General features: G+C 42.3%; 1 protein-coding gene across 3 annotated transcripts in view; it reads left to right on the forward strand.

Annotated features, from left to right (window-relative positions):
• Positions 1-23406, forward strand: part of LOC111158945 (ATPase phospholipid transporting 11C) — a 188197-nt gene that overhangs the window by 134915 nt on the left and 29876 nt on the right. For all 3 annotated transcript variants that reach the window (XM_022521289.1, XM_022521287.1, XM_022521288.1), the window contains exons 17-23: positions 1948-2051; positions 2476-2657; positions 3863-4126; positions 7651-7825; positions 12313-12415; positions 13523-13668; positions 20666-20725. In XM_022521289.1, the coding sequence (XP_022376997.1) occupies positions 1948-2051; positions 2476-2657; positions 3863-4126; positions 7651-7825; positions 12313-12415; positions 13523-13668; positions 20666-20725 (1034 nt within the window). The remainder of the gene's footprint in view (positions 1-1947; positions 2052-2475; positions 2658-3862; positions 4127-7650; positions 7826-12312; positions 12416-13522; positions 13669-20665; positions 20726-23406) is intronic.

The raw sequence follows: 23406 nt of genomic DNA on the forward strand, positions 1-23406 counted from the left end.
ATTCTTGAGTATGGAGAGTTGCTGGCTCTCTCTGCTTCCCTTCCTCACTCCCCACTGCTTTATACTCCCAGGGAGCAGGCAGGCTAGGGATGACTAAGGACCAGATTGCTGGGAAAGGATGTGGTGGCTTCACTCCAGCATGCTGGGCTCTTTGTTTGATCAAGTGGGGAAGCTTGCCCTTGGCACTGGAACCGGTACCATCATCCCAGGGTTCCCCCGCATCCTTTGGAGGAGTCATGGTAGCTGACATACCTTCTGCTTGGTTAGAACAAGAGCCGTAGGGGAGCACTTACTTGTGGGCTCCCAGATGCCTCTGTGTATGTGCGTGTGTGTGTATGTGTGTGTGTGAGAGAGAGAGAGGGACAGACACGGAGAGAGACAGAGAGAGACTGTGACTGTTTCTATGTGCTTTTTCAAATTTTCCTTGATTTATATCCTAGTAACTTACCTTTTAGTGTTTTTTTTTTAAGATTTTATTTATTTATTTGACAGAGATTACAAGTAGGCAGAGAGGCAGCGGTGGGGGTGGGAGCAGGCTCCCCGCTGAGCAGAGGGCCCAATGTGGGACTCGATCCCAGGACCCCGAGATCATGACCTGGGCCGAAGGGAGAGGCTTAACCCACTGAGCCACCCAGGCGCCCCACTTTTAGTGTTAAATCTATCCCAGATTCCTTAGTGTGAGAATGGGAAGATACAAACAGACCCTTGAGGGAACGTTTCCCCCTTTATTCATACTTTGCGGTGTGACTGCCAGGTCATGAAATTGATTTCATTCTGTGAATGCCAAATTTGTCCTGTGGCTTTTAAACACACTGTGGATGTGTGAGAGAAAATTAAAAGAGAAAACCACTTAACATTTGAGATATTTGGTGATCTTACCTGTCTGTATGTATGCACTTACACATTCTACTGCAAATGATGAGACATCTGGGGAAGTGGTCTGCCAAGGGCCTTGACCTCAGCTGCACTTCTTTTTAACTTCTTGAACTGAGCATTTTGCTTTATATGGGTAAAGTGGTTTTTTTTTTAAGATTTTTATTTATTTATTTGACAGAGATCACAAGTAGGCAGAGAGACAGGCAGAGAGGAGGAAGCAGGCTCCCTGCTGAGCAGAGCCTGATGCGGGGCTCAATCCCAGGACTCTGGGATCATGACCTGAGCCAAAGGCAGAGGCTTTAACCCACTGAGCCACCCAGGTGCCCCATAAAGTGTCTTTCTTAATGCTCAACGGCAACTCCTCTGCTGGTTGCATGGACTGACAGAAAGCCACACTTACACCAGCACTCTACAGTGCTATTTTCAAGTTTCTGGTACAAACTCCCAAGCCACTGTTTTTAAAGCAACCTCTGTAATTCATTCAAAATGATTTATTTTATTTGCGCTTGGGCTTGGTCTTGACATCAGTAGAATGCCATGTGTGCACTTTAAAACATGCTTGGCAGCATTTTCAAAGAGAATTCAGAAGGAGCTCCTTGACATAAGTACAGTCTCCCATGATTCCCTGAAAGGAAGTACACTTTAGCAGAGGAACTTGTTGTACGCTCTTGAGTTGTTTGTGTCCATGCTGGTATTCAGAGGTAATGAGCATTGTCCTGTGAGAGTGAAGGTCGAGATGTCTCATCCCAGGATCCACAGTAGCTGAGTGGGAGAGGCCGCCTTAATAGTTGCTGTTATTAGGGGCGCCTGAGTGGCTCAGTGGGTTAAACCTCTGCCTTCGGCTCAGGTCATGATCCCAGAGTCCTGGGATCCAGCCCCAAATTGGGCTCTCTGCTCAGCGGGGAGCCTGCTTCCTCCTCTCTATTTCTCTGCCTGCCTCTCTGCCTGCTTGTGATCTCTCTCTCTGTCAAATAAATAAATAAATCTTTTTAAAAAGTAGTTCCTGTTATTAAAATCCCAATACCAGTCTTAAAATTCTAAGTTGAGCCCTTGTTTTTTTGTTTATTTTAGGAGACATCCTTCTCTTTTGTAAAGGAGCAGACTCCGCGGTCTTCCCCAGGGTGCAAAATCATGAAATTGAGTTAACAAAAGCCCATGTGGAACGTAATGCCATGGTGAGCCTACATCCTTCTAGAAATGCTAAAGATGACTGTTTGATGGGATTTCTATTTAAATGTTTAAATGAATTTTAGCTTCTTTTTTATAGTCTATTTTTATATTGGGGGATTTAGTAATACTGTTTTCCTTACTGTAATGTAAAACGTTATCCTGGAGCATATTTCTGTGCAGAATTTGCAGACTTGAAGACTTTTCAAGAATCTTTCATTTATGTTCTGCTTTCTTTTCTTTAAGAGCTAGTATTTTGTTATTCTGAACCTAATTGAATGTTAACCTGTTTACTTGCAATCTGTTAGTGTTTTTTTTTTTTAACTAAACATATATCAGAATTTCTTTGTACAGTGAAATGAGGGTATTTAAAGGGACTGTGGAATTTTTCTCCCAATTCCTTGGATAACTAGAGATCTTCTTTCTCTCTAGGATGGATATCGGACACTTTGTGTAGCCTTCAAAGAAATCACTCCAGATGATTATGAAAGAATTAACAGACAGCTCATAGAGGCAAAAATGGCCCTACAAGACAGAGAAGAAAAAATGGAAAAAGTTTTTGATGATATTGAGACAAACATGAATTTAATTGGAGCCACTGCAGTGGAAGACAAGTAATTACAAAATGATTTTCTTGTCATTTTAATGACCAGTCATTTAGAGTGGTTTCTGTCCAGATTGGTAATTTTATTCTCAAATTTTGAAATCTTCTATTCAGATCTGTTGCTAGACCAGACTTTGAACCGTCTGTGAGAATGATTTTTTTTAAGTGAAATATTTGTGGCTTAGAAGAATGAATCTGTCATCTCGAAGATCTTTTGCATGTTTACACCTTGAATTTCCTATTTCACAAATACCTGCATAAGTCTCATGATGTATTGAGAGCTTTGTGCTGGAGGCATCCTTTGAGCTGCTGCCCGATAGAATTGAAAAGATTTTGGCAGACAGAAATGAACGGAAAGGAAATTCGAGTTAGGGCAAACAACGTGAGAGCTCATTCGAGCCTGCTTCAGCAGGCTAGAGCATGTTTTTGCATACTTTCAAATAATTTGTTTTAACTCTCCAGGCTTAGCTGCACTAGACAGGATTGGAGGGCTCTAGCATTGATCCGTCTGAAAGAATACATTTTAGACTCTTAATATTTTAGGAGCTTTTAGGAAATTATAAATGCAAATTTATGAGACTTAGCCCCCCCAAAAAAGTTTTATCTATATATATATATTTTTTTTTTCAGCCACATTGGAAGATTTTGAAATTTTAATGAGATTCATTTAGTCTAATATCTTTCTCATTCCCTGACCAAAGGGAGCTCAAAGAAAGTAGTATTCTCTCCGTGCCTTTTGGATTTATGCTTAAATTCTCTCTGGGGCTGGTTGGCTTTCCTGTTCTCAAAGCTGCTCAGCAAGGGGGATTCACTAACGTCCCTTGACACCGCACTAGAATGCCTTTTCCGTTTTGCTCCGTGTCAAGTATTTGTATACTGAGATATAAAATTTAATGAAATAAAGTGACAGTGAATGAGAACATGCAGTGAGTTGATGAACATTTTAGCTAGGAGGGAGGAGTCTGCCATTGGATACCAGTTACCTAAAGAGAGGTCATTAACTTTTCCAGACCTCCCTGCTTGAAAGTCACGTTAGTCAGTCAAACCACGCCAGAGGTCGCACTCCCAGAAAGAGTAGCGGGTGTGTAGGGAGGCCAGCTGATAACATGTCAGGACTCCAGAATTGCCGTGGGTTGTAGGACTGCTCTCGCAAGCCTTCTTGCAGCATCTCTGTCGGGAAGTTTTGAGGATAACAAGGGCTCCTTTTGTGCCCAGGCTGCAAGATGAAGCAGCTGAGACCATCGAAGCTCTGCACGCGGCCGGTCTGAAAGTCTGGGTGCTCACCGGCGACAAGATGGAGACGGCCAAGTCCACTTGTTACGCGTGCCGCCTCTTCCAGACCAGCACGGAGCTCTTGGAACTGACCACTAAAACCATCGAAGAAAGTGAAAGGAAAGAAGATCGGTTACATGAATTGTTGATAGAATATCGTAAGAAGTTGCTGCATGATTTTCCTAAAAGTACTAGAAGCCTTAAAAAGTAAGAAAGTGCATCGGTTTCTTATACTTAGGCATGGGTAGAAATGTAAATCCCGGCTATTCGTACGGAAGGCTGTTTTCTGTGATTGATCATTCTTTGTTTGCAGGTGTTTTATCCTTGTAAGTTAAAACCTTCCCTGAGGACTTGGCCGATGGCTCATTTGAGGTTATTTGGTACTTTCTGCCTCTCTTTTAATGTAAAAGAAAATTGTGTATTTCTTGAGATTTAGAAAAGTGGTTCAGTTCCTTCGTGTTTAGGGTTTGGGGATTTAGCCCTGATACCCTGTCCTGGTCTGTGTCAAGAGAAAACACTCCTTCTTGTGGCCTCTTAAATTGAATGCAGGAAACCCGATCTGTGTAACAGTCGCCCAGCAATGTGAGGTCCTAGAGCCGTTTTCTCTGTAGATCTTCAAGCCCCAGAACCCCGAAGGGAACCGAATATTCTGTTAATAACATGGCCACTTCAACTCTGCTTTCAATGAGCTGCTTGGGAAGAACTTGTAGGACTTAAGGATCTTAAGAAAAGCCTCTCATGCATAATAATTCCATGCCCAGAGATCACTGACCAAGGCTTAGCCTTGTCTAAACCAGTTTCTAGAATTTACTATGGCCGTCAGCAAATCAACTGCCTCTTCTGGAATGCCGCAGGATGTCCCCACACTAAATCCAAAAACCCCTAGCTTAAAGTACTTTGCATTTTTTTTGAGCATACCCTTCGTTTCAGGAACCGTATTTAGCACTTTATATAATTATTCTCACTTGGTCTTCATCACAACCCAGTAAGGCTGTCTTATTTTCTTCACTTTACAGATAGTAAGGCTCAGAGAGATGCAGTAACTTACTCAAGATCACACAGCTAATAAGGGGGCGGGGGGCGGGGGGGGCGCGGGGAACGAGTCTGTCCAATTCCAGAGCCCAGGCTTTTAACAACTATGCTCTCTCAGGACCCGCGTGTCTAGTGCATAAACAGGCTTTACAAATGACTTCCCCGCACTCATGAGGCTGTGGCCCATTCTGAACCAGCTCTTGTCCTCCTGGCACTTGGGCATCATTGAGAGCAAACACGATCTTATGATTGCCGCTCATAAATGTCTCCTTCCTTTAGCCAAATGGTATGTAGAAAGGCAGTCCAAATTATATTTTACTCGTCCATTTGTCTTAATCCGTTCTGGCTAACATAATAAAATGTTATGGGTGGCTCAAACAACAGAAACTTACTTCTTCTATTTCTGGAGTCGACTTCTGGTGAGGTCCCTCTCCCTGGCTTATAGAAAGCTACCTTCTCACTGCGTCTTTCCACGGCACAGAGATGAAGTTCTGGTGTCTCTTCTTAAAAGGGCACTCATCTCGTGCCATGGGCTCCACCCTCATGACGCCACTTCCCACAGGCCCCATCTCCAGACACCGCCCCATTGGGGGTTCGAGCTTCAACATAGACTTGGAGAGGAAGGGAGACATGGGACACAGTTTGGTCCATAGCACCATTGAGCGGCTCCGGGGTCCTTTTGTAAAGGCCAGGGCTTCTGAAAAACTGAACTCACCATCTCAGAACATTCCTTCTTGTGGTTCATCTGTTTGGAGTTGGGCCCAGACTTCCCTCAAGTTCTGTAAGTAAGCATCAGACCCAGAATCCCTTTTGTTGCTTCTGCTGCTTTTGAGCAGCTTGTGCCTTGAATCCCCAAGGCCCTCTGCCAGACGAGCGGTTCTCCATTACATCCAGAATGAGGTCGCAGCGAACGCCTCAAATGACCTTTGCACCTTGCTTTCCTAGTGCACCCCAGCACCCTTCTCTCCCTTCACCTCGTTCTGCCCAGTTCCATTTCAATTTCGGTCCTCGGGCTATTAGCCATTTAGTATCTGGCTTGTGGCATATGTTCTCTCCCGTATATTTCTGTGCTCTCCCAGGGAAGATGAGTTAATGATTCTTCCCATTCTTCTTGTGTGTCCTACTTAGACTTGATGCTTATAAATATTGCTGGATTTGTTAGGGAGCCACTGTTCTCTGCATATTAAGCGAGCTCTGAGTAGAGGAGCAGAGGAGAACACATGATTGTTATCTCTTTAATTAGTGAATAAAACGTGCTTCTAAAATTATGAAGCAGAATATGGACAAGTAGAAAATACCGCAGTGTCAGTATACACCAAGGGAATGTGGAATGAGGAAGGAGGAGGCCCACGAGGCTCTCACCCCTCAGATGTTTGGTCCATTGGACAGCAGCTCCCTGATCACTAGAAGCTTGTTGGAAACGCAGAATCTCCTGTCCCACCGCAAACCTAGTGAGTCCGAATCTACACTCGGACAAAAGTCTCAGGAGTTTTAACAAGATTCCCTTAAACCTTAAGCTTCAGGAAGCCTGAAATTAGACAACTGAATCGGTAATGAGATCGTGCTGTGTCTAATACTTCGACTGCACTGGTGCTCCAGTGGCATCCAAGAGTCCCCGAGAAAGATTGATTAATCGCTATTTTTTCCTAATTATGAAAAAATGAAATGTTAATTGGGAGAATTTTCTCAGTTGTAAGTTTTCTGCCCTATGGTTTTTTTTTTTTTTTTTTAAAGATTGATTGATTGATTTTAGAGACAGAGAGAGGGCATGCACGCCAGGGGTGGGAGGGGGGTTGGAGAAGGAGAGCAGAGCCAGACATGGGGTTCGCTCTCACCACCCTGAGTTCATGACCTGAGCCGAAACCAAGAGTTGGTCATTTGACTCCTGGTCACTTGACCAGGAGCCCCTCCCATATTTTTTCTTAAGTAGTTGCACCTGTTTTATTTGTACTTCCTGGCACCTAATATCTCTTAGTTGTCCTGGCTATGCATGAGGATCACCTACAGAGTTTCCTAAAACATAAACCTATAAATTAACAAGCAGTGGCAAAGATACTCTGATTTAATTCATCTGGGAATAGACCTCAGGCATGGGCAATTTTTTAAAGCTGTCCAGATGATTCTAATGGGAAGGCTATGGTTGAGAACCACCAATCCAGTATAAAATGATACTGATTTAAGGAACATATATCATTATTGTACGGGAGTTTTTAATGAACACTGTGTCTCTTAGGCTCTCCATCATTTTTGAGAAGCCAGGTTTGTTGACAGGCTTTGTCATTCAGAAAAAAAAATTCTTCTGTGATTTGTATACCCAAAGCCATTTTGTCTTTTTTCTTATATTATTAAGAAGTTTTCAGATTGGCGATTTGACTTCATATCAGAGTTTGACTGATTGATCTGTAATTTCCACAGTTCGCCTTGAGTTTCTTACACAGAGACCAGCTGCTGAATGTCCGTTATTTTTATACCTTTTAGAACTTAGAATCTTTATGGGCAGCTCGAGTCTCAAAAGATGTCATGGGAAAGTCTCACTCGTGCCATTGTTAGAGACAGTTGCTTCTCTACTGTTCATAGGTTCGGGAACCAGACTGATGATGGCCCTTATGCAGGACCCTCCTCTTTGTGGTTTTAAACACAATCAGGCTTCTAATCTTCTATATAGGAGATTCAATTACAGCATTGTTTTTCTTTTCCAGAGCATGGACAGAACATCAAGAATACGGATTAATCATCGATGGCTCCACGTTGTCACTCATACTAAATTCTAGTCAAGACTCCAGTTCTAACAATTACAAAAGCATTTTCTTGCAGATCTGCATGAAGTGCACTGCTGTGCTCTGCTGCCGGATGGCGCCATTACAGAAAGCCCAGGTAACCGGATAGGAGTTCGTGGTCCGTTCTGGGGCTTTCTGTACACGCGTGTGCAAATGTTCACTTCCTTTTTGTTCCTTCTAGGAGCCCTCTCTACCTTATTACATCTTCCCAGGCTTCTGCTTCTCCACAGTCAAATTCAGAGGTCTGCCCACCAGTGTAAAGGGACCCCATGCTTCTTGTCCCCTCAAGCTGGCTGTCCGGTTCCTTCCTTGCCTTCCAGACTTCTCTAATGAGGGCTTGGTGCGTGCTGCCTCCATCCCGCTGCCCCTCGCTCCCCAGGGACGTTAGCCCGTGTGTTCTGTCTTCCCATCACATCGTCAACATCCGTTGGCTCGCCTGGAGGGGAGCGCTGACCGCCTTGCCAAATCCGTCGCGCTGGCTTTTGTTCTCCTCCTTGTTTCTCTGCCGCAGTTAACACTACCGGGCCTATCCTCCTTAAAACTTGCCTCCCTGAGTTTCTGTCTACAGTCCACGATCTTGACTCTTTTTTTTTTTTTTTTTTTTGGTCCTACTTGGCAACCTAGTGTCTTTATATTTTGTGTCATCTTCTCACTAATTACCATTTTTCACTGGGGCTAAGCCTTCCTTCTGCTTTTCACTTACAGCCTGTCTCTCTAAACACGAATTTCTAGGGCTCTCATTGGTAGTGTCTGGTACTGACTTTTCCTTTATGCGAAATCTCTTACCTCGAGCTGCCTGTTAGCTCCGTATGGAATCCCCACTGTCATATTAAATTCCAGTGTCCAAGCCAGATCTTAGAATTTCCTCCTTCAGGCCATGTTTTTCTCCCTTCTCTTCATTATTCTTGTCACCGGCACCACATTTTTTTTTTGCTCCCGAAGTCACCAAATGACCTCTGCCCCTTCTCTTCTCATTCGCTCTGTATCTAGTCACTGTGCCCCGTTGATCGTACGTTTTGTCATAGCTCTCATTGGGCTGCAGTCTTCTTAAACCTTCCATTCCATCCCAGTCCAAGTCCTGAGACTTCACACGGACTCTGATTTAGCCTCCTTGCTTTCGCCCTTCCCCCTTCAATCTCTTGCCATGCTCCCAAATGAATCTTGTTAAAACACCACTTCTCCCGTTACATATTCTTACTCAGATATTTTCATAGGTTCCTAGTCCCTGAGGACGAAGGGCAGGTGACTCTGGCATTCAGGCTCACCCCTGTTGGCCTTGCCGTGTGTCTCTGTGCTCCGTGTCCACTGTCCCTCCCGCATCCAGCTGGAATCGGCCGCTCCTCCCTCTGTGTCGCTCGCACTTACTGTGCTCATGCCAGCTTCCACGTCTGGAATTCTCTCTGAAATCCTCTTGGCCTTACAGAAATTTTAATCGCAATTAAACCTGATTTAAGGGCCACCCCCCATATGCCGTTTTCCCCAGCTCCTCCAGCCCCACATTGATCTGCCTCACCTTGCTTTTTGGCTCTTGGTGCAGAGAACCTTAGAGTGTCAGTTCCAGACTTATTGTTGTTTCTTTGTGTTCCTCGGCTGCTTGCTCGAGACCCAGGGAATGGCTGTGTCCTTGATTTGTCCTTTACACAAACTCTGCTCCCTACTTCACACATGTGCACATGCAGCCCATCCCAATTTAGGGTATTGTCTCTGTCTGCTTTCTTCTCACTCTCAGTCCCCACCGCGATCACGTGCTCCTCCTCTTTTCTTTTTTTTTCCCTTCAACCTTCAGAGCCTTGGTTAGCCCCAGTTGAGGAAGCGATCCTGCTAGAACCATCTCCACAGAAATCTGTCCCTTTAGTCAGAGGCAGTCTCTTTTTATTATCTGTTGCTCGAATTGCTCACTAGGATTCTGGTTACTCTGCTGTCCAGGAGTTACTTGAATTACTGACCCCATACTGCTTCCCCGAGCTTCTCCTGGCCAGGATACAGAGCCTCCCTGTAGCTCCGTCCTTGACCTGTTTTATCTCCTTCTCTATAGTCCCATCTTCTAAGCTGTCACCTCCTCCCCGTCAGGCCCACGTAGGTGATTTTCCAGTCCCTTCTCCAGTCCAAATACTTGGGCTTCTACTTCACTTGTCCAGCTGTTTACTGAACGTGCCTTCTTGGGTGTTGTTATAACCATCTCAACTCAGCTTTCTTTAGAGCCCATCATCTTCCTTGTCTTCTCCCGCATGGGTTACTGAGCTCACTGTACTTTTGGATTTCTAGATTCAGAGCCTTGAAATCTGTGGTGACTCCCCCATGCTTTACCCTTCCATGTGGTTTCGGTCACCAAATTCTGTCCATTTTCTAGTACATTGTCTTTTTCGTCTTTTCTTTCCTGGCAGAGGCAGGCCTTTAACAGCTCATTGAACTCCTAGCTTGGCTCTTTGCCCGCAATCTTGCTTTTTCTTCCTATTTCTCCTGCACCCTGCGACCACTTTTATATTCTCGCTCCCTGTTGATCTGGACCCGGATGTAGCGGTCCATGCCCTGTGTATGAAAACTCATTGATCTGGTCAAGCCAGTCTGTCTGCTGAGCATAGATTGTACTTAACCTGGCTGTGTGCCTTAGGTCATGCCATTCCCTGTCTCTGGAATACTCCTCGGGTCCCCATTTTCCCTTCCACGCAGATCTTCAACCATCGTTCATGATTTAGATAAAATTACTCTTCCTTCTGTAAAGTCATTCCTGATGACTCAAGCATGTAGCATCCCCTCCCTTCTCTGCCATCTTGGGCCTTTTTATGTGGACAACTTAGACGACAATGTTACATACTTCCTTGGACAGGTACCTCACAATGTTAGTGTTTATCGTTAATCTGATTCTCTAATATTCTTGTATTCATTCCCCGTGTCTGCTCGTCTATTAGCTGTTTCTTAAGGTGTGTGACCAGCCTTCTTTCTTGGATGTTTGCACATGACATTGTACATTGTATTGTGTGCAGTTGCAGCTGATCGATAAATAGTTTTTGGCACATTGATTTCTTTCGCACGAAGAGAAGTTCTTAATCCAGGTGACCTGGGGCATGGTTAAAAAAAAAATTAAAAAAAATCAAAAAAGAAAACAAAGAAAAACCATGTTTACCTATCTAAATCTTTCATGATTTTATAGTCCACGACTATGTATCTTTTCATCTTTCTACAAGGATGACCTTTAATCTTCTTAATCTGTATTTTCAGGCAGGAGCTGTCACCCTTGCTAATTTTATCGCCTTCCCTAGACCTTTCCTGGCTGCACTTTCTCTTCTTTGAGGTGCAAGTCATTGCTGCACAAGTTTCACAGGTGCAATTAGGTTAACCAGAATTGTAGCTCATCAAATACAATTTTAGTGTGGGTTCTTTAAGTTTGTCTTTGACTCATTTACAGATTGTTTCTGAGAGTCTCTAAAATTTTTTTAAAAAGAACCAAGTTGTGGGGAGGGAATAGGGGAAAGCTGGCATTTCACAGTAACAGCATTTTTGTGTTACATGGAATTGGATGTGGGGTTTTTTGTACACTATTTAGTACAACTAAAACATAACTGGGTTTTGTTTAAAGAGAAGACTGTGGGGTGGCTTAGCCTCTTATCCGTTATTTTTAATCAGTTGTGTTGAACATGGAAACTTGTGAAAGCAATTCTAAGGACAGAATTTCTGCAAGGCATTAGTTAGCTTCTGCATTATATACACTTTTTTTAAGCTGCCAGATTCTAGACAGTTTTGAGGGGTGACGCATAAAGCGGTCATTATCTATAAACGTGGGGTGGGAGGGCGGCTGCTTACCCAATATACCTCCACACGTGACTCCACCAGGAGATGATTTCTTTCATTCGCTACCTGCCACGAACACAGCAGTGAGCTGCATTGTGCCACTGACACATCTTGAAGAGACACTCCAGGAAGAGTGACAGGCTTTATACACTCATCTCAGAGAACTTTCTGCACATCTCACTACCTTCAAGATGCCCGCATTTAAAAACGAAGCTACCTGTGGAAGAGATGAAATCATAGTGGGCATTGGGAGATTTAGTAAAGTGTAGCTGGCAGCTGGATGGGTGTAAGACTACCATTGGGGAAGTCCCTGGGAATATGGGAATGCACCAAAGGGAGTGGTTGGATCTGCAGGGAGTAGAGCTGGAAAGGTTCTAGAAGCATCGTTCTCTCATTTCCCACGCCTATTCCAGTAACCCTATACATGTTACTTCAGATCAGCTTTCTGGTCTCCACTGTCCCACTCAACACCTCATCTAAAAGGACATGTGAAGCAATGACAAAAGAGGGAAACAGGTTGGCCTCTAGTATAGGTAGGAGACAAGGTTCTCTGACACTTCCTGTATGCATGGAGCCCAAAAAAAGGTGGGCACTGGTGTTACATTTAAAATGCTACGTTCTTTTGCCTCTGAGAATTGAATTAAAGGCTGTCGTATGTAATACGCGCCAAGCACCTTTCTGTTTGTTTGCAGGGCCTCCATTTACAAGAGTGAGTGCGGCATATGCACTACTACAATGTCGTAGTCCCACATTCTGTTTGACCTTTTCTGTACCTCTTTTGTATTTAATGTGTAGATTGTCAGAATGGTGAAGAACCTAAAAGGCAGCCCAATAACATTGTCGATAGGTGACGGTGCCAATGATGTTAGTATGATCTTGGAATCCCATGTGGGAATAGGTAAGAACCACCTAATGAAATGCTTGTAGTTAACATGGTCTTCTGTTCGAGAGAGAAGCGTTGTGGTTACTCATCTTGAATTTTAATTTGGGAAAGATAATTATTCATTGAATGAACATCCTCATCTAACCTGTCCATCCCAAAGTCCTATCCAAGTTGGATTGCTATCCAACGTAGCAATACCAAGTTAGAGGATATTTTTATATTAACCAGGTCAAGTGAATTTCCCAAACCTACTGGCAGTGCACGTGATCATTTAGCTCTCACTTTGACAGCGGGCATGCAGTGTTACTGATTTTCTGCCCCTGGCCACATCGCCTACTTACATTGCTGCACTGAAACTTCTGAGATTCTCAACTGTTTGGGACTAAGAAATGACACTTGGTAGGCTGGTTTTCCACGTGGCAGTATTCATGGGTGCTTTGGGCGGTGGTGTCGAGTTTATGTGTTGGCATGCAACCACAGCTTTTTCTACTGCCTGTACCATTTGTTCCCCCATGTCAGGCTGCTGATAGGCAGCAATCCTAATACCCCAGCAAGCCTTTTTTTTTTTTTTTTTTTTTTTTTTGGAAGGGAAGAACTAATGGTATTCAACTCTCAGGTGTACTCCTTGGTTATTCAGTATGGAAGTGGCCTAAAGCTGCTTGAGCTCATGGAACACTTGGGCTACTACTCAGAGTTTCATTCAGTGAGAGCATTTCACCATCTCCTTGTAACTCTCCAGTTTTGAGCTCCTAAACCACAAACCCCAGGTCTCTGAGTTGCTTAAATATAGCCTCTTGTCTAGGGGCATGTACATTTACACACTTAACTAAGTGCCTTTTTTCAGGTAAATATTCTGATTTAATTTTTTTCCTTAATTTTGCCTTGTAATGATTAAAACAGTGATTTTGTTTAGTGGTCTTATTTTGTGTTATAAATAAGTAATTATCAGTTAAATTTTACTTTTTACTAGTAAGATTCATTGTCACTGTTAAAATACTTTTTGGTTAAAAGAATTTTAAACTAAAGTGAACTGTGCCACATAAACAAGTTAAAAGTGTGAAAATAGCAAATCAGGAGGTTGTTTATTTTATGAAGTACTCATAGAGATGTTCTCATTTTCAGGTATTAAAGGCAAAGAAGGTCGCCAAGCAGCCAGGAATAGCGATTATGCTGTTCCGAAGTTTAAACATTTAAAGAAACTGCTCTTGGCTCACGGACACCTATATTATGTGAGAATAGCACACCTTGTACAGTATTTCTTCTATAAGGTATGAAACAAAATAATCTATAATTGGACTTATCACCATCTAACCCAGCAGTGGTTCAGCTCGGGCATAGGATTTTCCTCCCTTTTTTCACTGTTCCTTTGCGGTGTTAGTACTGAGATTTGTGGTCTACAAAACACAAGTGATCTAGCTAATGAATCAGAAACTAGAAATTCCTGGGGCTCCTGGATGGCTCAGTTGGTTAAACGTCCGACTCCTGATTTCAGCTCAAGATTGTGATCTCAGGGTTGTGAGATCAAGCCTTGCTTTGGGCTCTGCGCTCAGCAGGGAGACTGCTAGAGCGTCTCTCCCTCTCCCGCTGCCCCCCGCCCACACATCTGCGTGTGCACTCTCAAATAGATAAAAGTCTTTTTTAAAAAAAAGAAACTAGAAATTCCTTTTAATGCGAGCAATTTAGGATGAAATTTTTAAGTCAGCTTTCTTGAAGTGGAGTTTAAATGCAATAAAATGTACCCATTAAAAGTGTACGGTTTCGTTTTGACAAATGTATACAACCACGTGACCATCATCCCAGAAAGTTCTCATGTGCTCCTTCCCAGTCTCCTCTACTTTGCACCAGTGACTAATCTGATTTATATTGCTATCCAATATATAGTGATACTTACAACATACAACATATAAATTTTGGTATAGTTTATGCAGTATGCACATTGGAGTTGCCTGTTTTAGAACTTCATATAAATAAAATCATATGTGCTCTTTTTATCTCTGGCCTATTTCATTAGAGTAATGTTTTCAAGATTCAGGTTGTATCATATCAATAGTTGGTTCCCTTTTACCCTAAACAGTATTCTGAACTACTCCTTTTAGTTACCGAGTCCTCTTTTCAGGTGCAGTTGTACAAGTAAAGCAAATAGAAGCAAAATTGCATTCGTTGAAGGGTGATGGGTCAAGGGCTGTGTCCTTGCTCAATCTCCTTGTCTTGCCCAGAGATTGCACAGAGCACACTCTGAAGTCCCATGAATACAGTACAAGCCCCTCATTTTATGCCTAATGAACCTGGCATACGTGAAGGTGAACTAACATCTATAGTATGAAAATCATTTTAAGCCAACATGGGCCAGAACTTGATATCTTGTCCTGTGTTCTGTTCAGTATAGTTTGTTTTTAGTTGGTTTTTTTTTTTTTCGCTTTTTGCATTGAAATAATTTCAGGCTTTGAAAAAGTTGCAAAATTAGTAAAATAATTTCCAGATGCTCTTTGTCTACTGTTAACACCTTAGATAACAACATAGTTATCGAGATCCGTAAATTGAAAGTAATCGGCACGTTATTAACTAGTCTACATGTAGTATTGGAATTTTGCCAAAGGTCGCACTGGTAATCTCTCTGTGGTCCATTTCAGGCTCGTGACTGCATTTAGCTGTCATACCTCCTTAGTCTTCTTTACACTGGAATACTCCTATCTTCTTTGTCTCCGTGAGCTTAACATTTTTGAAGAGCACTGGCCAGTTTGTAGAATGTCCCTCAATGCGGGTTTGTCTAATGCTTGCTTACTGTGAGAATCAGCACCAATACCATAGAAGTAATGTTACCTGCTGAACATATCATATCGGGAGGCCTGTGTTGTCAGTATGTCTCACTTGGGATAATGTTGACTTGGATAACTTGATTCAGATGGTGTTTTGGGGGTCTGAAGACCCTTCAACTGTAATCTGTGTGATTTCATTGGAAAAGAGCAGTCTGCTACTAAAATAGATACTTTATTCTATGAGTTAAAAATTTATTACTATTGTTACTTATTCTCTTACTCAAGATTGTCACAAATTTAGCCTATGTCCTTTCAACATGTCCCCACTGTTTTTTATTTTTTATTTTATAGTGATAAGAATGCCTCACCTGAGCTCTGCCCGCTTAACAGATTTTGAAACGTACAATACAGTATTGTTAACTGTAGGTACAGTGGTGTACAGCAGAGCTGTAAAACTTGTCTTGCAAAACTAAAACCTTTTATCTGCTGAGTGTCAACTCCCCATTCTCCTCTCCCCCGCTCCCCAAACTTTTTTGAAGACTTATTTTCTGGTTCCATATGATACTCTAGGCTCATCTTGTAATTTTCCTGCTTTAGTCCTGGATTCAGACATTTCTCCAAGGAACACTGCTTCCTTTTATTTGCAAATGGCATTTAGAAATCAAGATCTTTGTGCCAATTATGCTCATTGCTGCTGAGCTGCCCTTGGTTCTAGGCCTTGTCGGCGAACAGAGCTAGGAAATACATATGAGGATACACGCAGATCTGTTATACTTGTGATTATATGTGTGGTGCGTACACACAACTTTGTTGGGCCAGAATCATAGGTAGCAGTATGAACCCAGAATGTGATCTCAGTTTATACTAGTCCTTTGATGCCAGCCAGTACCACAAGGTTTCATTCTGCCCTTCCTCTTTTCCTAATTTGTAATCCCTTTCTCCATTGGTGAGAATCTCAGTTCTCATTACCCTCAGTGTTGTTTATTTACTTGCTCAATCCAAGAATACTCATGATCCTGTGAGCAACAAACTAACTTGAGTGATGTCTTTGTTATGTACTTCTTTTTGTCTTTAGCCTTGGCGTATATCGTCAAAATACTATATGCAAAGTTATTTTTTTTCCTTTTCTACCATTTCAGTGTGGCTATGTTCTTTATTTGAAATAGGGTTATGTTAAATTTTTGTTCGTACACTATTTTGGTCCTTCATCTTTAATCCCGATTGATTTTAATTATTTTTTTAAGTACGTAAAACATTGGCATGGTGTTCTCCTCAAGATGAGGTTCTCTGAGAATCTTGCTTAGTGAGTTAATGCTCTAATCGAAAGGAAAATCGTGCAATAGTGATATTTCTCAAATCCCTCTTGCAAAAAAACTCTTTTTCCAAAATGAAGGTTTTGAGGTCATCTGTAATTATCATCCTATCCACAGAGAGAACCAATGGGTGACATTTTTATGTGACATGTTCTATATAAATTAAATTGTGTTACAATGTTTTTGGGTTTTGGTTTTTTTGGTGGTTTTTTCCCCCAAGTAATAATCTCTACACCCAACCTGGGGCCCGAACTCATGACCCCAATATCAACAGTCACACGTTCCATCAACAAAGACAGCGAGGTGCCCCTATGTTGATTTTATACACTACTGGGTTTTTTTTTTTCTATTTTTATATTGAGATACATTTCACATAACAAAATTCACTATCATACACTTAAAGTGTACAATATGGTGTCTTTTAGTGTATTTGCTATGATGAGCAACCGTTGCCACTATATATGTTCCAGAACATTTCCATCATCCCGTAGGAAGTCCCATACTTACTAGCAGTCAGTCCCAAAACATACTGTTTTGCTCTTTGCCCTTTTCACTTAATAATATATTGTGAACAATTTTCTCACCCAGTTAATTATTCACCTAAAGCACGATAATGGTGTGGGATCCCAAACCCCTGTGATTGGACATTGAGGTCACCTCCCCAACAATACCTTGGTTTTCTTTTATCACCAAGCATTAGAGTTCATGTTAGAGTGAGCCTGCCTACTCAGTTTTGTCTACCAGGGGATAGAATTAAGAACTTTCTTACCAAATTCTAGTTTGTAAGCACATTACCAAGTTCGTGTGCAAGTTAAATGATGCAGACCTTTATGGTGGTTAGATTTCATGTCGTGTATTTCACAGAAGGGAGAGCGCAGCAACTGTTTCCGTTTGTCAGTTTCCTGTGATCAGTCCCTGGTCTTACTAGCTTTCTGTTTCCTAAGACACACATAACTGCGAGGGGCGCCTGGCTGCTCCATCAGTACAGCATGCGACTCCTGACACAGGCTTGTGAGTTTGAGCCCTACGTTTAGCATGGAGCCTACTTACAAAAATGTTTTTTAAAAAATGTGTTGGGATGCCTGGCTGGCACCGTCAGTAGAGCGTGTGACACTTGATCTCAGGATTGTGAGTTTGAGCCCCACATTGGGTGTAGAGACTACTTAAAAATAAAATCTTAGGGGCACCTGGTAGCTCAGTCTTTAAGCATCTGCCTTCGGCTCAGGTCATAATCCCAGCGTCCTGGGATCGAGCCCTACATCGGGCTCCCTGCTGGGTGGGGAGCCCGATTCTCGTTCTCTCTCTCTCGCTGTGTCTCTGTCAAATAAATAAAAGCTTTAAAAAATAAACTAAAAAATCTTTTTTTTAAAAAAGATTTATTTATTTATTTATTTGACAGAGATCACAAGCAGACAGAGAGGCAGGCAGAGAGAGAGGGAAGCAGGCTCCCCACTGAACAGAGAGCCCAATGCGGGGCTTGATCCCAGGACCCTGGGATCATGACCTGAGCCGAAGGCAGAGGCTTTGACCTACTGAGCCACTCAGGTGCCCCTAAAGTAAAGAATCTTAAAAAATAAACAAATATGTACATATGTAAGTGTGACCCCAGGTTTACAGATCTGCTAAGACCCCATCATCCAGTATCAGCTGGTAGCCAGGCCAAACATAGATGATGGTGATAACGATGATTAACCCAGTATGTGTGAGATACTTTGCTGGTTGACAAAAGCACTCTATTTTCTTAGTCAGTCCTCACAAATCTCCTATGAGCACTTGCTATTATTTTCATTTAAACTATGTGCAAAGCAGAGCTCAGACAGTTTATGAAACTTGTGGGTCCCTCTTCAGCTCAGAGGTGGCAGAGCCGGATTCCCATAATAGGGTCATTTACTCTCAGTCCAGGACTCTTTGTACATCAGTTAGGGTCTGTCAGGCCTCGGCCTCAGTCATTGAACAGCTCCACTTGGAGACGGGTGGTTGGTTGTTCTCTTACCCGCCCCCCCCCCCCCCACCCCCCCCCCACCACTGCAGGCCAGCCCATGAAGATTTGCCCTGCGTATCTGCCTAGCTCTCTGGTCCCATTCCTAACGTCTGGTGTGCCTCAAGATTGTGGCCTGCAATTCACGCACCTACCACCAGATGGAAGGGATGCTCTGTTAAGGAAAACAAAACAGGCATTAAAATGGCTGTTTACCAGTAGCCAGTAATTAACATATCCCTGTTCGCAATGTAGGAAATTATTTGTGTAGGTGATGCCCTCTGTCTTCATAGGCTCTCTGTGCCCATTATCATCTTAGTTACTGACTCAGCAGTATTCCTTTTCCACTGCTGCCTTTTATCCCAAGGTGGTTTTGAATACTTCGAACCCCTTTCCTTCCTCTGACCTTGCCATTGCTTCTTCAAATAACAATTACTTCACTCCTGAAGCGCTTCAGTGGTGGGTTGTCCTGTCTTCTGTTTTTCCATTCATGCACCTTGCATAATTTGCCCAAGTCAACCTTAGGAAGCTGCCACTTTTTAACCTGTCCTCTAGAAACTTCACTCTCCATTGTCTGAGGATTAGTCTGTCTTTTAAGGCACCCCGTATTCTGACCTTGTCCTACCGTATATGTTTAAAATACATGCACTTTGCCTTGGTTCCTGCTCTCAGCATATCCTATCCGTCTTTAACACCTTGTTCAAGTTCTAATTTCTTCATTTATTTAGTCAACAGACACGTTCGAATGTGTTACCATGTGTCAAGCACCATTGGAAGACCTAAAGATTCATAATGGAGTAAGACAGGCAAAGCCTCTGTTGTCAGGGGACTTACATTCTAGTGGCAGAGTCAGACCTCCCCTTTCCACAAAGCACCCCCATAATCCCCACTGAGTACGGCCTCATCCAAAGTCTGAACACTTTGTCAGTATGGTCCTGATTCTCCCCAAATTGATGCATACACGTGTCACCCTTCCAAGAGATGACCTTGGGAGCTCTGGCACACCGATGCTTGTAGGACTTAATTCAGTACATGGGTAGCCCTTTTCTTTAGGAACATTCCCCCAGAGCCTATAGTATATTCACTTAAATATCATCGGCTATGGCAGATTTCATCCTTTGAGGATGCATTGTATTTTTAAAAACCGCTTCAAGTCTCCTAGCCTGGTAAATTAGCTAAGTGAGAATGTGTGACAGAAGGAAAGAGACTAGTTTTCTGATACAGCCCAAAAATGGGCTCTTGAAGTGCTACCCAGAGACAAATCCAGAGACATCATGAACAAGTGACAGTGGCACTCAAGTAAGGACCCATTCTACCCTGACGGATGGCACTCGTTTGAAAAGACTGGTTCTGGGGATTTTGCCTGAAGATGTTCAGTTATTTTAAAGATTTTATTTATTTATTTGACAGAGAGACAGTGAGAGAGGGAACATAAGCAGGGGGAGTGGGAGAGGGAGAAGCAGGCTTCCCACTGGGCAGAGAGCCTGATGCTGGTCTCGATCCCAGGACCCCAGGATCACGACCCAAGCTGAAGGCAGCTGCTTAACAACTGAGCCACCCAAGCGCCCCATAATTTCAGTATTTATAGTCCTACCTAGTGGCTTTTACTGTCTTATGAATTCTCAGCTTTTATTTTTTTCCTGTTTTTAGTATTCTCCCAATTAAATAAGTCCCTTAGGAGTAAGAAGCTTTGTTCTGTTCTTTTTTCTTTATTACCCACAATACCATCTTTGCATATAATTAGGTGATCAATAATAATATGCCAATTATTTGATGAGGCAGTAATAAAGACAGTAAAGCATTAGTTGATACTGTTAGAGTCAGCAGACACCGTAGCAGTATCCTGGCTGTTCATTGGCATTAATTGACTTTACTTGTACACTTTGAGCTTTATGTAAGTCTACCTTGTGTTGATTTTGCAAATCAAATTGGCATTTAAGGGGTAATACCTAAATGTTTGTATTTGTATGAGCTCATTTCTTCCCTCAACAAAGAATGGCAAGAGGTTCTCATTAAGCGAGATCCTCTTTCTGCTTGGTAAGGCAGAAGTTGATATTAATATGAATTAATCATTTGTCTTTGAGTTGTTTGCTTGCAACTCTAATAGAGATTTATCGTGTTACGATATTAGAAGACTTGGGATTTGGAGTACGATATCCTGTGTTAGTTAACAAAGTTCAAGTGAAAACATTAACCCTTTTTTACATTTTTTTTCCAGAACCTTTGTTTCATTTTGCCACAATTTTTGTACCAGTTCTTCTGTGGATTCTCACAACAGGTTTGTTTCCCTAATTATTTGTTATAATTTACTTTACATTGGCTATTAATAAATTACCTTTTTAATGTATTGGATTGTAGAGATGAGAGAGGTATGTTCAAAGTAAAAGGATTTTTTTTTTTTTTTAATTTTTTGGTTCAACCGTTGATCCTCTTGCCCTGGTTTTTGACAGTAGCAAATGTTTATGTTTCTGTTTGGGTGATGTTCTTATTATTACTTTCTTCTTAAAAGCTATTTGGTACCTCCTGTTGGAGTTGAGATAACCTTCAGAGTATTTCTTTTAATCAGTGTAAACCATGTTTTTCATTAATCCTAATATGGTATATTTTAATATTTCATCGAATAAAATCACACCTTTGCAGTTTCTCAGGTTGATTTTCTAGAAAAATGTTGCTTTCTCAAGAGGCCAAGAAGCTCTGATCCCTGGATAGATCCTCGGATTATTTGAGCAACTCTGCATTTCTTGTCTTATGGTTTTATGGTTTATTACATAAAGAACAGGCTATGTGTTATTTTGATACACAAGTGGTAGGACAGACATGCACATTTACAGCTTTAACAACTAAAGTGTACCTTGTGTCGCTTCTAGTGGAAGTACAGCCCAATACAGGAGCGGGAATGCTCAATGACAGAGAAATTTTGTAGTTAATCTGTGAGCAGTTCAGTGATTGTGCCGTGCTGAGCTATTGATAACATCAGCACAGATATTAAAGACCAAGTTTCTAAATTTCAAGGCACGCTTCATTCCTCCTGCAAGGAAGCGATTTTTTCCCCTCATTTCTTGGTGGTATTTTTTAAGACCGTGTGTTTTTCTGAATGGGAAGTGAGTGCTCTCTTTCCCTAGAACTTGCCTCTTCCTCTGGCTGTGCTCTCTCTTACGACAGTGCTGTGTCGTCGAGCGCGCGGTGCCACTTCCGCAGGTTGCTTTACGGGTGAATCATCCACCAGCTGTAGGAAGTGCCGTCAGCTTCTTGAATGCAAAACTAACAGTCTCAGTTGCAGAGAGTTTTCTGAATTATGTCGAATCTGCTTTGTGTGAACATTCAGATTACAGCTGGTCAAATGCTTCAAATTCCTCACTTCCGTGGACGAGTGCAAGTGTTAAAAAGACATTTCAGGGGCGCCTGGGTGGCTCAGTCGGTGAAGCATCTGCCCTTGTCTCAGGTCATGATCCCAGGGTCCTGGGACCGAGCCCCATATCGGGCTCCCTGCTCAGTGGGAAGTCTGTTTCTCCCTCTCCCGCTACCCCTGCTTATACTTTTTCTCTCTCTCTCCTTCTCTGTTTCTCTCTCTCTGTGTCAAATAAATAAAATCTTAGAAAGTGCTAAAGGGAAGTTGGCTTAATCTGGTTAAAATGTTTTTAATTTGAAAGGAATGTGTCTATAAGTTGTATGAAGAAAGGACTTACTCCTTCTAAAGCCAGCTGAGACTCAGACCCTAGTCTGTCTGGGGTCTGCTTAGGTTACATTAGGTTACCTTAGCTGTTGGGTTTCCGTACGAGTTGGTCTTTGGCTTCCTCAGTTGCTCAGATGGTGGGCTCATTCATTTAATGACTATCTCTTGAGTGCCTACTGTATGCCAGGCTAAGTGCCGGGGGTATAACCGTGATCAAAACAAAGTCTTACCCCACGGAGCTTGCCATATAGTGTTGGGGGACAGAGAGCAATCATATGAACGTCGGCTACTGATACAAGCTCTGAAGGAAGAAGTGAACCATTATCGACTGGTAGAGTATGAATGAAGAAGTCTGCTATTTTAGAGAATCTGGAAAGTTCTCTCTGACTTTGAGCAGAGATCTAAAGCAAAGGAGAGGGGGAGCTGTCAGACATCTTAGAGAAAAAGTATATTGGGTAAAAAGAAGGTCTCTCTGAGGTGGTGGCTTGATGTACAATATCATTATTTTTACTTTGGCCTTGTGCTAGTGCTAGATGTAGCGACCATTATTGCAAATATGTTTAGAGTACATAAGGTAGTCAGCCTTTTTCAGCTCAAGTCCACATCACGTGTTCTCTCCAACCCTGGAAACTGGAGGGCAAGCTATAGAGAATGTAGAAATGGAACCAGAATTCAGATTGTTTAAGCAAAAAGCAACTCTTTCTTTAGCAAAGCTAGGAGAGTACTGGTCTTTTTCCTATGTGAAAAGAAAACATTTGTAGCAGGTTTAATAAGAAACTATTATCAACTAAACCTGTTGTTTATTTTGAGGACATTCTGTCTCCTAATTACGCTTCTAAGAATTACAATTATCTCTCATGTAACATCCAAGTACCATAGCGGAACAAAAATAGATTGATCCTTCTTTTGTTTGACTGAAATTCAGGACTAAATTACTCACCAGGCAATCTTTGCATTTGTTTGTTGTTTTCAATCTTCAATCACCAAGCTTTAGTGAAAGTGGAGTAGTTTCCAATGAAAATATGGTATTGTGTGCCAACAAACCGATCATCTCCCTTGAAAAGTAAAAAGAACAAAACACCTGTTTAGGGCTTCTTTTCAATTGTGGATAATTTTTGCTGAGTTTTAATCTTTGTGAAGGAGTTAGGCTGATGGAGAAGTAGGGGGACCAAAGCATGTCTTGTCCCTTGAACACAGCTACGTAGTTATCAAATCATTCTGAACACCTAGGAAGTCAGTCAGAGGTCTGACAGAACAGAAACTGCAAGTCTTCAAAGCAACCGACT

The sequence above is a fragment of the Enhydra lutris genome, unplaced genomic scaffold, assembly GCF_002288905.1.
Source record: "Enhydra lutris kenyoni isolate GAN:26980312 unplaced genomic scaffold, ASM228890v2 scaffoldscaffold65, whole genome shotgun sequence".
In the NCBI taxonomy this organism is placed as follows: domain Eukaryota; kingdom Metazoa; phylum Chordata; class Mammalia; order Carnivora; family Mustelidae; genus Enhydra; species Enhydra lutris.